The following is a 13,717-nucleotide window of genomic DNA, read 5'->3' on the forward strand; positions in this document are numbered from 1 at the left end:
CTCAAGACAGAAGCTAGCATATCCGCTTTCTAAGTCAATGGACATTTGGTGAAGCAAAAGAAAAAAGAAACAAACTGAAAATCCATGAAATTGCAGACTGAGGAACCAGACTGTGACCAAAGCTACCAGTGCCAGTTCAGATTTCTTTTTCCAAGATAAGAAGATGTAAGAGAGGCCAGCATGAATTAGGTAAACAATGTGATATTGTCCCTTGAGCCAAGGAATTGTTTAGTGCCTGAATCCTATAGTTCCTTGCAGGGCAAAACCCCTGTAGACATTCATGGGAGTTTTTTTCTAAATATTTCAGGATTGGGCCTCTAAATATCCTAATTCTTAGGCCATATAGATCTGTCTTTAAGAATTCTGGGATCTTTGTATTTTGCAGAAAGCCTGTTTTTTCCTCCACAGTTTAGAGTCATTTCCATGGTGCAGAGAAACATCTGCAGGTCTTTTGTGGCTAATGAGAGGCTCAGGCCTACAGAACGTACTCATGCTAAACTCCTATTCCACGAACCAGTGAGAGCGGCAGTCCTGGGCCCAAACTTAATGAATTTTTGTCTTGTTTTGTGGGGCCATTTCTGGGCACAGTAACTCCAAGTAGACATAGACATGCCCACAGCTTATGTTAAATATAAATGGAAGAATTAACCGTGTTACAGTATCCAAGAGTCAGTTTAGCAAATATGCTTTCCACCCTTGATAAGTATCTTGTATTGACTTCCACACAGTTGCATAATGTATCCACGGAGGGAACCACTTCCCAGCATAGTCAAAGGGCTCAAATCACATGGAATACGTGATGCTCCTAGGCCTTATAAAGAACAAAATGGCACAATCTGGCGCCCACCACATCACTGTGCGCTTTGTCATTGAGTTCAGTGGAAACAGGTTCAAAGCCTTCAAGTGCAGATTCTTTAAGCAGGGAACAGGTTTTGTTTATACCGACCTCAAACTTGCAAGGTGCTGAATAACCTTCAGTTCCCACTAAAGGAGGTGAGTGTTGAGGGCGCACCAAACAGGATCAAGCACGTGTGATTGTGAAGTATTGTATAAACACCCAGAACTACAGAAAAGCTTGATACAAAAAGCAGAACCTCAAAATACAGGCGGGTCCTTCCTGGTCTGGCACCCTCGGGATCTGAGCGGTCCTGCACCATAGAGTTTGTTGGGCCAGGAAAGGTCAAGGCTCTCCTCCCGGCTGTTGGCCCTCCTCCCCGCCAGCCCTGCTCCCCACTGTGCCAGCTGAACCCCTGAGCCTGGCCAGCCAGGGCTCTCTGGTCCAGCAATATCCGTGGTCCTACCGAACCAGAAAGTCCCATATTTTAGAGGTTCAACCTGTAGCTACATCATGAGTTACAGTTACTCAGCCCTGCTCAGAATGTAGACCTGAGGCTGCATAGGTTGATCAAAATCTCCAAGTCATTTAAACAAATGCCTTAGTATGAGTGAAATAAAGAGCATCCATTTTGGGGGGGAGGGGGAGGTCCAGCTAGGAAGATGTGAATCATTAAGATTTGCTGGTAACATTAAGCATGAAGGTTTAACTCAAATTAGCCCACCTCATCCTTGGGCACCAATCGGTAGTCAACGGACCCACTATTTCACAAAGCACAAATGGCACGGAGAAGCTACAAATGTAGGGTTAGAATGGATACTATGCAAATGCTTGGTTCAGCCCCCTAGCAAGAGAGATGAACCCCTTTTTACACAGTTCCTCTGTCACTTTTTCTGCTCTTCCTACCCTGAGCAAAATGATCCTCTGTAATGTTTGTCGGACTGATTCCACACCTGGAAACAGATGCAAACTCTCTAATAAACAACGTGAGGCTTTGTAGGAAACTGAGGTGTAGCCTCAGTTCCATCACATTTAACTAATACTGGTTAACACCTTTCTCCTACTCTGACCCGCTGGGATCAGCTCCGGCAGAGAACATTACACTGTGCTGATGTCTGATGTCCTGTTCGTTTCCTTTCATAGGCGCTAACTTCTGCTGTAGCTGGTGGATGATCGACCACCCCCTCTGCTCCAGGCCTTGCCTCCACTCTGCCCCTTCCCTCAGGTCTCACCCCACCTTCTTCCTCCCCTATGTGTGCTGTGTCACTGCTAGGGTTACCAGACGGTTTAAAAAAAAAATACCGGACACACTTGATCTCAGATGGGGGGGAATGGTCAGGATGGGAGCGGGGCTGACTGGGAAGGGGACGGGGGAGCAGGGCTGGCTGTGGGGAACCGGCTGGGAAGCGGGGCTGGCCGGGGGGAACCGGCCACCGGGGAGTGGGACTGGCTGGGAGTGGGTTGGGGGGAGTGGGGCTGGCCGGGAGGAGAGTGGGGGGGAACCAGCCAGTGGGAAGCGGGGCTGGCCTGGGTGCACGCAGATCCCGGGGTACTGCCTGTCCCATGCAAGGTCCCAGCGGGGCGCACGAGCCGTCCCCCTCCTCCTCTCTACTGCGTAGTTGCATATGCCTGGCTGGTAGACACGCTCATGCAGTGTGACTCAAGCAGTGTGAGCATGTCGACCATCCAGGCAGTACACAACTACGCCCTGATACTCATGATAATAATAAACACTTAATTAGAAAATAGTGGGCATTTCTATGTCCAGTATTTTATCACTTTGTTTCCCGGACAGAAAGCTGAAATACTGGACAGTCCAGTTCAAAACCGGACACCTGGCAACCCTAGTCACTGCTCCTCCCCCTTCCCTCCCGGCGCCTCTGAATGCTGCAATATAGCTGTTTTGCTGTGGGCCGGAGGCGCTGAGGGACAGGGGGGCACAGGGAAGAGCTGGGGGCTGCCGGCAGGAGGTGCTGAGGGGAGGGGGGCAGAGGGAGGAGCTGGGGGTTGCCAGCAGGAGGCGCTATGGGGAGGGGGCAGAGGGAGGAGCTGGGGGCTGCCAGCGGGAGGCGCTAAGGGGAGGGGGGCAGAGGGAGGAGCTGGGGGTTGCCAGCAGGAGGCGCTAAGGGGAGGGGGGCAGAGGGAGGAGCTGGGGGCTGCCTGCGGGAGGTGCTGAGGGGAGGGGGGCAGAGGGAGGAGCTGGGGGCTGCCAGCGGGAGGCGCTAAGGGGAGGGGGCAGAGGGAGAAGCTGGGGGCTGCCAGCGGGAGGCGCTAAGGGGAGGGGGGCAGAGGGAGGAGCTGGGGGTTGCCAGCAGGAGGCGCTAAGGGGAGGGGGACAGAGGGAGGAGCTGGGGGCTGCCTGCGGGAGGTGCTGAGGGGAGGGGGGCAGAGGGAGGAGCTGGGGGTTGCCGGCGGGAGGCGCTGAGGGGAGAGGCGCTGAGGTGCCACACACCCCCATTTTCCGAGAGGGCTCCAGCCCCAGAGCACCCATGGATTTGGCACCTACGCTACGTGCTCTTGATCCATCCTGTCCAGATGCATCACAACTCAAGTTCAAGCCCCACCCTCCCTACCCCATGGAGCTCTCCTTCCTAGCAACCCCACTTTTCCCAGGCCCTGCCTCCACATGCTCCCTTCTGCCCCACACCTCCTCTATGCCCACCACCACCTGCAGCAGGCTCCCCTCTGCCCCACACCTCCCATGCAGCTACAGTCACAATCTCCTCAAGCTTTCAGAGGCGTAGGCCGTATGTCCCAGCACTGTAGATCCCATTGACAGTAGGCCATTGCCTGGCCTGACTCCAGAGGGCATGCAGAGGGAACGTGGCTTACTGTTTCCACCTAGTACATTAGCCATGCCTGGAAATGGCCTGCAGACTCTTTCCTGACAGATACTCCGGATAATCATTCACACCTATCTTTCTCCTTACAAAGGAATTTCAGGAACTGGGTTTAGCAACGATGGAGAGTCAGGATTCCTGGAATCTATTCCCAGCTCTGTCACTGACTTGATGGGTGTCCATGGGCGAATCATTTAGGGCCGTTTTCAGAGGTGCTGAGTCTAGAAATGGATGATGGGTGGGATCACGGGATGATTGCCTGTTGTGTTCCCTCCCTCGGAGGCATCTGCCATTGGCCACTGTCGGCAGACAGGATACTGGGCTAGATGGACCTTTGGTCTGACCCAGCCTGGCTGTTCTTATGTTCTCCAGCTTCTACTGACATCAACTATCAACTGTTTGTCTCAGGAGTTCATATGGCTGCCCACCAAGGCACTACTGGAGTGTCTTCCACACAAGATTAAATTGGCAAATGCAAACTCCCTGGTGACCTTCACCTGGAGACACTCAGTAATTCTGAAATTCAGACCCTGCACTTCTCTAGGCATCATTTTGCCCACCTGTAAAATAGAGATAACAATGCTTACCCGTGTTACAGAGGTGGTGTAAAGATGAATTAATGTAATCTTTGTATAGTGCTCGTAGATCCTCTGACAACAACTGCTTCCAAAGTGCACAGCATACATTACAGTGTTCTTGTTATGCCTGTTTCCTGGGCAGTGCAGAGAGAAACCTGCCTCTGTTCTCTCATGAGCTAGTGCTTATCAGGTTCCTCTCCACCTGCCTGTGTCCTCATGGTGATAACTCCTTGTCTCCTCTCCAGAGCAGTCTCTGATGTATTTGCTCTTTATGTCTATGAACATAAGTATTCTACACGCTTGCTTATGGTGCTGTGGTTTCAAGGTACCTCTGTTTTCAAGTCCATGCTCAGGGCCAGGGTACTGGAATACAGCATCTGAGAACTTTCTGATATCAGCTTTTTAGGTTTTTTTCTGTTCTTTGGCATTTTTCTTCTACTCCTAAGCTAGCAAGCCAGGGAGAGGGCTAGCTTCAGAAAGGAAAATACATTCAGTTCGTCCAATCAAATAGCGCAGAGAATCCATTTGCCCCAGCAACAGCCATCTTGTTTGCAGCTTTTTACTCCCCACACTGACTGAGTTCTGGGATCCATTAGCCAGATGCAAAAGCATTTCTGGGCGGTGGTACATTTCCTGTACATTTTTTTAGTGGTAGGTCCAAAAACAGAACTACAGACACACACTTCCTATGGCTAACGTGTACTGAGAGAAAAATCCAGATACAGAGATTCCTGAACCCCAGAGTTCAAAACTCTGGTTCTACACCAAATTCTGCTGATTTCCAGAGTTTGGCTCATTTTAGCTGTAAATTCAATCTAGAAGTTCAGATCCATCTGCACTGGGATGGGTTCCCTAGGGAGGGGGTGGAATCTCCATCCCTAGAGGATTTTAAGTCTCAGCTTGACAAAGCCCTAGCTGGGATGATTGAATCGGGGTTGGTCCTGCTTTGGACAGGGGGCTGGACTTGATGACCTCCTGAGGTCTCTTCCAGCCCTAGGATTCTATGACTTGGATTCATGTTTTTGGTTAAGATTCATCACATATTTTTAATCAAATGCATTTTACAGATCAGGAGACTGAAGGCCTCTCTTTCACAGAGCAGGTAAAGCACACACACACTAATTAGGCAAACACAACCCTGCTAATATACCTCAGCCCTGACAAGAAAGGATCACTTTCCTGCATTGAGGCTGGTGTTCAGTCTCCATGACCCACTGGCTCTGTAGCCTTGCAATAGAAAATGCCAATTGCGGTGAGAAATTTGTGGACTGAGACCCACCAAACTCATTTCATATGAGCCACTGCATGGTCAGCCAGTGTTAACTTTTGGGCACCCTTGTCCGCGGATCGATATAGAACCAGGAATCGGATTCTGTGTTTTGCTATTGATCCCCCGAACTATCCAGGCTCTTGAATGGATCCCTTTTAGAATCCAATTTTCTCGTGATGTTCAGAGCCCGTTTCTGAGGAAAAGAGATTCCAGACTGGTGAACTCATAGAGCTGTCCATAATTCTACAGCATCAGACTCCATAACAGATTGCAAAACCATTAGATCCCCAGCTTTTCACAATTCTAAAACCCTAATACTGCCCACTGGACTAGGGATGTCACTGGTTAATCGTGATGCTTACCCATCAGCAGTTAACCGGCGCCCTGGAGCAGTACGATAGGCCCGGCCAAAGCAGTCCCCAACCCGTGGCGTGGTGTAGCAGGCTGAGCCTGGCTCGAGCAGCCCACGGAGTGGCAAGCCCAGCCAAATTGGATTGGCCCCCACCCATGGGATCCTGTTTAAGCAGTTAACTGGTTAGACGCAACATTTAACGGGTTAACGGATTAAATGGAATTTTACATCCCTATGCTGGATGGTTGTTAAACTTGAGTGTCCAGCATATGTAAGGAAAAGCCATGCCAAACTGCACCCTCCAACATGTAATTTATCCCCAGGGTAAGGTGTTTTTTCCACTGAATCGATGAAAAGATTTATTATCTATCTCCTCAGTCCCTACAAATAATCACAATTTGACATTTTACACCCGGCACTGAGTACGTCCTTTAGGCTGCCATCAAATAACAACCATCCATGTACTTCAACGTCCCCATTCGGGTGTACACACACACACACACACACACACACACACACACACACACACACACACACACACACACACAAAAGGTAGGGAGAGGAGCAACACACACACACAAGGTAGGGAGAGGAGCAACCTCAGTATCTGCTAGGAAGAAAATCTGACACTTGGTTTCTGAAATGCCAGCAGTGCAACTTTGTAGGGAGTCAGTAAAGTGTATTCTTTTTATAGTCTGTTTCCATGGTGCCTTGAGGATCCCTTGGCAAATTCTGCAGCTGCAGAACATTGGAAAATTCCATGGCCTGAGAATAATCATGTGGCAGTCTACCCCTCCATTCCCAAATCAAAATCCAGAGGCACAATATTGTCACCAAGCAGCTGAGCCTCTTCCCAGCTGGAGACAGGAAGGAAGTGACTGGAGCTGACCCTCCAGCAAGAGGCTGAAGAACTCCCGAAAAGCAAACATCCGAGCAACAGAAGCAATGCCTGGGGATCAGCCCCGATCCGCTAAAGTCCTTAAGCAGTTTGGAAGGTGGCAGAGAAATACATTCCTCGTCATCATGGATACCTGTACGCTAATTTCACTCAAAACCACCCTATGACCAAAGAACATGTGAACTGTAATGAACAAAAACTGCCCTGAATGCATTTCTCTTCCTCTCCCCTGCCCTTTCTGCAAAAGTCTTGCATGGATTTTTTAGCAAAATGCTGTGTGGACACAACCTACACAGCACAACACTCGCTGCACTTGTGCAATTCCCAACCTGCACATGCATGTAAGCTGGACACATGCAAAACTGTCCCTGCGAAAATCTGGCCTTTGCTGTTCTGCGGTGCCACGTGTCAGCCATTCAGCCTACTCAGAAATCTGCTCTGCACCCGGTGCTGCCCAGACAGACTCCCATCCGGGAAGAAAGACACTCACCTGCTCCTGGGAATTCATCACCCGCAGCTTCATTTGCTTCAGATAGGTGGAGGTGAGAGGCATGTTGTAGTCAATGATTCCAGAGACCAAAGAGGAGGGTGGCTCATTTTCTGAAGTGAAAAAACAAAAGGGAAGCTCCTTTTAGAGGGGGAGCGCTGAGGCGCAGTCCTGACACTGTATAACCACCGTGGCTGTGTCTAGACTGGCCAGTTTTTCTGGAAAAACAGCCGCTTTTATGGAAAAACTTGCCAGTTGTCTACACTGGCCACTTGAATTTCCGCAAAAGCACTGACTTCCTGCTGTAAGAAATCAGTGCTTCTTGCGGAAATACTATGCTGCTCCCGTTCAGGCAAAAGTCCCTTTTGCGCAAATCTTTTGCGCAAGAGGGCCAGCGTAGACAGCTCAGATTTGTTTTCCGCAAAAAAGCCCCGATCGTGAAAATGGCAAGTGCTTTTACGGAAAAGCGTCCGGGCCAATCTAGACGCTCTGTTCCGAAAATGCTTTTAATGGAAAACTTTTCCGTTAAAAGCATTTCCGGAAAATCATGCCAGTCTAGACGTAGCCCGTGAGTATTGTAGTAACCCTCCAAAGCCCCCACTCAGTATCTAGGCCCCTGTGCTACATATTGTTTAAAGTCCCCACCCTGAAGGCAATTCCCTTTCATTGCAAAGGAACTGCCCCACGAGGAAAATGTTACCCATCATGTAACATTTTTCATTTGGGTGACTAAACATTAAACACAGGAGGAAACATCTCACCAGAGGGTTCCAAGCCACGTCTGTCCCAAGGGAACGCAGAGAGCGTTCCACAGCAACCAGGATTGTTTTAACCCGTGGAAGGGCTGCAAAGTCGCACCCCGTCTCATGGAGATGCCTTCATTTTGGGGTGAGTGTTAAGGGAGCGTTGGAGGTATCTCCCTCTTGTGATGGAGACTGTGTTTCAATGAGATCATTAAAATAACCTATTTGTTCATTTATCTCAAACTGTCCCTGTTGACAGCTTTCTAATTAGGGACGTTAATTAGTTTTACCAGGTAACAGTTAACCAGTGGGGGCCTGAAGCAGCCATCTGCCCATCACAAGAAGGGTGCTGCTCCACCCCCACAGAGCCCATCTGCAACACAGTGTCCATTCGGGCTGCATTGGTCCTCCTACCCACGCTCTTCCCTATTTAACCAGTTAACCAATGAAGCGGGATTTTACATCCCTACTTTCTATGCAACCACATGACACCCTGTCAGCTAAACTGTAATATGTGGGCTTTGGGGCACAGTGAGCCCGGGGGAGCAAGTGATCCCAGATAATGCAGATGACTTTGCTAAAATTGCAAGAGGAACTGAAAAGCTCCCCCTCTCCAGCTCATAGAAATCCTTCCTGGTCACAAAATGCTCTATAGCCAACTTTGTAAAAACCTCAAGCCAAAGCATGGGCTTGACTTTCAAAAGCTTTCTGCCCCTCCGAAATGTCATGATCTCAGAGATGTTCCAGCTAACATGCAGGGGAAACGCTTTGGCTACGTCTACACTGGCAGCTTCTTGCGCAAGAACTCTTTTACGGAAGATTTCTTGTGCAAAAACTCTTCCACAAGAGAGTGTCTACACTGGCATGTGCTTTTGCACAAGAGCTGTGCTTTTGCGCAAGAGATGTGCTTTTGTGCAAGAGCATCCATGCCAGTGTAGACTCTCTCTTGTGCAAGAAAGCTCTGATGGCCATTTTAACCATAGGGCTTTCTTGCGCAAGAAATTCATGTTGCCTGTCTCCACTGGCCTCTTCTGGAAGAGCTCTTGCACAAAAGGGCTTCTTCCTGAGCGGCAGCGGCAGAGTTCTCGCGCAAGAAGCCCTGATCTTATACATTAGAACGTCAGTTTACTTGCGCAAAAACACACGGCCAGTGTAGACAGGCAGCAAGTTTTTGCGCAAGAGCAGCCGCTTTTGCGCGAGATCGCGCCAGTGTAGACACAGCCTCGGAGATTTGAAAGCGTTTCCGGGATGGTTTTATCCTTCCAGCTGCACTGGGACAAGACTAAACAATGTTGCCCCACCCCAGTCTCTCCCATATGCCACTCCACCTGCCCTTGCCACTTACGTGTCTAGGGAACTAGCCCTCAATGTGAGAAACAGACACAATCCAGGAATGCACTCGGGGCAGCAGCCAACTGATGGGAGAGCAGCCATGCTCTATTTGCCTGAAATACTGTATGTTCTTTTTGTATGGTTGGCTGATGCCCTTCTCTTTCCCAGGTGTTGGTCCAGACATTAATTAACATTTCTGAGACTGCACATCAGAAGCACACAAAATAACCCATTAGCCTATGTGGGATGTAAATTAGTGACACAAAACCTGCTAAAAGCCCAGCGCAGGAAGGGCTCCTACAAACTGGTCGCAGGACAAGGGAGCATGCTCCCAGGGGAACATATTAGGAATATTAAATACTGGTTAATTGAATAGTCAATTAACCTCATGAATTCTTATCGGTTACTCAACTATTCTATAGTCTCTGGGGGCGGAGCTAGTAGCCAGTGTGCTCCGGCCCCACTCCTGAGGTGCCCCCTACCACTCTGCACTGCTGCTTCTGCATCAGAGGCACCAGCACAGGGTGCCAGGTGAGAACTGGTCTGCAAAGGAAGCCAGTTTAAAAACCAGCTCCCCTTGCAGACCGGCTGCTTGTCACCCCACACTGATACAGAGGTATCAGTGTGAGGTTGCAACAGCCCTTGTCCACGGGGTGGGTCTGAGCTCCTGGACCTGAGACAGGCAGGCTGGACTCGGCAAATGACAAATAGGAAGAGCACCCAGGATGGCTGAGCTTGCAGCCTCTCGATGTCATGCCCGGACCCGATTGTAGAAGGGACGACAGCATCTAAGAGGAAGGGGGGAAGAGCAGTGACTTCTTCGGGGAAGAAAGAAAGCCTGCACTTGCCTCTGGGTGTGGCCACTGCATCTAGCTAGGGGGTTTTGTCTTCCCAAGAGCGGACCTCAGTTGTCGGACTCACTGAATCCAGTTTTAAGAAAAGAGGACGGGTGCATGGAGCGAATGAAGCATGGTGGGCTTACAGTGGCTATAGAACTGGTGATGAAGTACAGTCCCCACACCTAGGGTTACTAGGTAGATGCCCCCAAAAAAACGGACACACTTGATCATGGGCAGGGAGGGGGGAAGGGACCGGCCAGGAGGGGGGGCGGGGCTGGCCGGGGGCAGGGGGAAGAAAAGCAGAGCAGGGGGTGGTGTCAGGGGCCGCGGGGCTGGCCAGGAGGAAGGGGGGGTGGGAAGCAGAGCAGGGGTGGTGTCAGGGGCCGCGGGGCTGGCCAGGAAGAAGGGGAGGGGCGGGAAGCAGAGCTGGCGGGGGAGGGTGCAGCGGCGCTGGCCAGGGGAGATCAGGAAGAGGAACTGGCCAGCGGGAAGCAGAGCTGGGGGGCAATGCAGGGGGCTGGCCGGGGAAGATCAGGAGGGGAAGTGGGGGAGAACTGAATGGGAAGGGAGCAGAGGGTAAGCAAATCGGCCAGCGGGGAGCAGGACTGACCTGGGCACTTGCAGATCCTGGGGCGCTGCCTGTCCCGCGCAGGCTCCCGGCAACACACGAGTGAGGAGGAGGCTTCCCCTCCTCACACTCAACCGACTGAGGGCTCCCGGCAGCAATCGCGGCCCCGCCTCCCAGCTGGGACTCCCAGCCGCTCCCCCCACCCATGCTAGGCTTCCGTCCGGTGCACAGCCGGAAAAATCCGAAAATACCGGACATTGCACATGTCCAGTACTGTCTGATTATTTTACTGGACAGAGCGCACAAATACCGGACTGTCCGGTACAATGCCAGACACCTGGCAACCCAACCCACACCCTGGAAGAGCTGAATTAGGCCAGGGAGACCCAAGCAGCCAATTAAGCTGCAAACAGGGGACACAGGCCGAGGGGAGGTTGCTAATGAGAAGGAAGTTCACTTGTGAGGGACCAGGGGGTGTCTAGTGGCCTGCAGTCTCTCTCCCTGAGGCAAGGGAGAAGGCAGGCATGCCAGGGCCCATCAGGACGGGGTACATAGTAGGCCTAAGAGAGCGAGGGGGTGACTAGGGAGGCTGATGAAAAAGAAGTTTAAAGGAACATGGTGGCCAGTCGTCCAGGGGCAAGAGCAAGAAGGCTGGTGAAGTCCCTGACCAGCTGCTCCCTGTAGGACTCTGGCCTGGAACCCAGAGCAGAGGGTGGGCCTGGGTTTCCCTAGCAACCTCGGCAGGCTGGCGCTGCTAAAGGCAGCGAATAGGAAGATGGCCGGCATCACTGTGGGCGCAACACAGGGCAGTGAGCAGGAGAACTGCCGGATGCTGGTGGGGGGGCCGAGTCAGGTTGCACTCGTACGGCGACTCGGCCAGCGAGAGGAGAGTTGCAAGGGTGGGAGACAGGAACAGGGCACTGAACCGGGTACACTAATCTCCAGAAGGGAGCGCCAACCAACAGTGAGACGCACACCCCGTGGCAAAAGCAGTGTTGTCCCCTGTGGTGCAACTCACCACCTGTGTGAGGTGACAAGAGAACAACCTCCCCCTCCAGGGGTCTTCACAGCCGCTGCTGAGCCCCCAAGCGAGTAGCCTTTGCTGCCCTGGCATTCCTGCTCTGCAGCGATCAGGGGTTAGTGGATCTGGACAGACCCGCGCCTGTCTTCCACTCCGACTCGTGGAGATGCAGGAGGAGAGGGGCTGTGTAGCGCCCCGAGTGTGGATTCCCTGTGCTTGGGCACAATCCCGGTGTAACTAGGGTTCCAGTAAGAACAACAGAATGAAATGCTGACTATCAGACACCGGAGGCTAGCGGGGGGAGGCAGAAAGGCTGTTAGACTCCGGCACAGTGTCCCTAAGAGATGTGGTGCAAACTGCATCACTCTGGGGTGTGTAAAACTAGTCTGGACAAAGCATTCCTGCATTGGAAGGGGGATGGACGAAGTAGCCTAGCGTGTCTTTTCACCCTCTAGTGCAATGGTTCCCAAACTTTTCGGCACCACACCCCCTTTTTGATTTTTGAGAAACCCGCATGCCCCACCCCCCAATAGCAACAAAACTTGTTGAGAAAAAAAAAAAGAGAAGAAACTGACCAGGGCCGAAAAAAAAAATAGCAGCAAAACTTAGGTGGAGAGAGGGGCTGGGTCGCCTCACGCTCCCCTAGGAATTTCTTCACGCCCCCCCAGGGGGGCATGCTCCCCAGTTTGGGAACCCATGGTCTAGTGTCTAATGATCCTACTCTCCATAGCACTACTTCTACTACTGGTGAGTTTTTTTCTAGTACATTGCTTTGCTTTGGTCTTCTCCTACCATGTCTCTATTAAAACACAACACAGCTTCTAACTTTCTGTAAAAAGTCACCTACAAATATGGAGGGTCTGTCTTTCTGCCTTTCTTTCACTGGACTCAAAACTAGCCGAACTCCTGATACTTGGATCCAAATGCAAGAATATAACCCTTCGTTAATAAGGAGTGAGTGTAGCAGGTCAGCTGCAGTCTAGGATTCATCTGTTCTTCGTTCTCAGGGGGCTGGTTTCTGGAGTTCCCCCAAGGGCTGCACACACAAAAGGTTTTTTGGTATTCTGGGGCTCTCTCTTCCCTAACTGTTCTGCTAACCTAATGTACGCAGAGGAAGCGAGCTGCTAATGACAAACACTCTGCCCTCCAGAAGCCTTTGCAGCTGGCGAGAGGAAGCAGCCTGAAAGCAGCTGGACCTTGAAGACTTCTTCTGTCTGACCCAGCGGGCTGGCAGTTTGGGAACATCACTCTGTGCCCTTGGACTATCTCAGTGGCATGAATCGAGAAGGACGAGGGTGCGTCTGCAGTGGCTTTTACCCAAGAACCGCTGTGATCTGAGCGGGAGAAGGGACTAACAGCACCTTCTTTCCAAAGACCCCTGCTATTCAGGGGTTAAAGAGGATCAAGTTGACATCAGCTGACCTTCAAGGATCCCTGTTTGAGGGCCAACAGTGGCCTCCCCTGAGGCTCCCTGTCTCTGTAGAGCCAGCTGGCAACCACTGTTTCTCCTAGCTTGTTCCTTACTTCCAGCCTGGCTTCCATCTTCCACATCACAACTGGGTGCAGAAATCATTAAAGCAGTCCCACACATGGGGGGTGATGTCATCAAATGGTGAATAAGCAGCAGGAAGAGATGAACTCTGACCGTCAGATTCACCCATCAGTTACACTGGGGTAAATCTGGAATAATCCCATGAACTTCATTTACATTTACTTGATTGTGACTCAGATAAGAATCTGAAACAAAGATTGTTTTCCCAAGCCAAAGTATGGAGTAATAAAAGATGAGGGAAACCTTATTTTAAGAAGCCCCATAGGAATCCACATTGTGTAGCCCAGCATGCTGCATCTTACCAGAGGGCTGCGGGAGTGGTTTACGCCATTAGTGTATTTCTCCTCATTAAAATATTATGACAGTGTTTTATATAACTCCCCCCATGCCCTAAAGCAGGAA

The 13,717-nt window shown here is 51.0% G+C and overlaps 1 protein-coding gene across 1 annotated transcript in view; it reads right to left on the reverse strand.

Annotated features, from left to right (window-relative positions):
* The window catches only part of NOL4L (nucleolar protein 4 like), a 113,836-nt gene that overhangs the window by 66,710 nt on the left and 33,409 nt on the right, over positions 1-13,717 (reverse strand). The window contains exon 4 of the mRNA XM_014570850.3: positions 7,264-7,373. Coding sequence (XP_014426336.2) covers positions 7,264-7,373 — 110 coding nt within the window. The remainder of the gene's footprint in view (positions 1-7,263; positions 7,374-13,717) is intronic.

Source organism: Pelodiscus sinensis, chromosome 17 (genome assembly GCF_052426305.1).
Source record: "Pelodiscus sinensis isolate ZL-2025 chromosome 17, ASM5242630v1, whole genome shotgun sequence".
NCBI classification, from domain to species: domain Eukaryota; kingdom Metazoa; phylum Chordata; order Testudines; family Trionychidae; genus Pelodiscus; species Pelodiscus sinensis.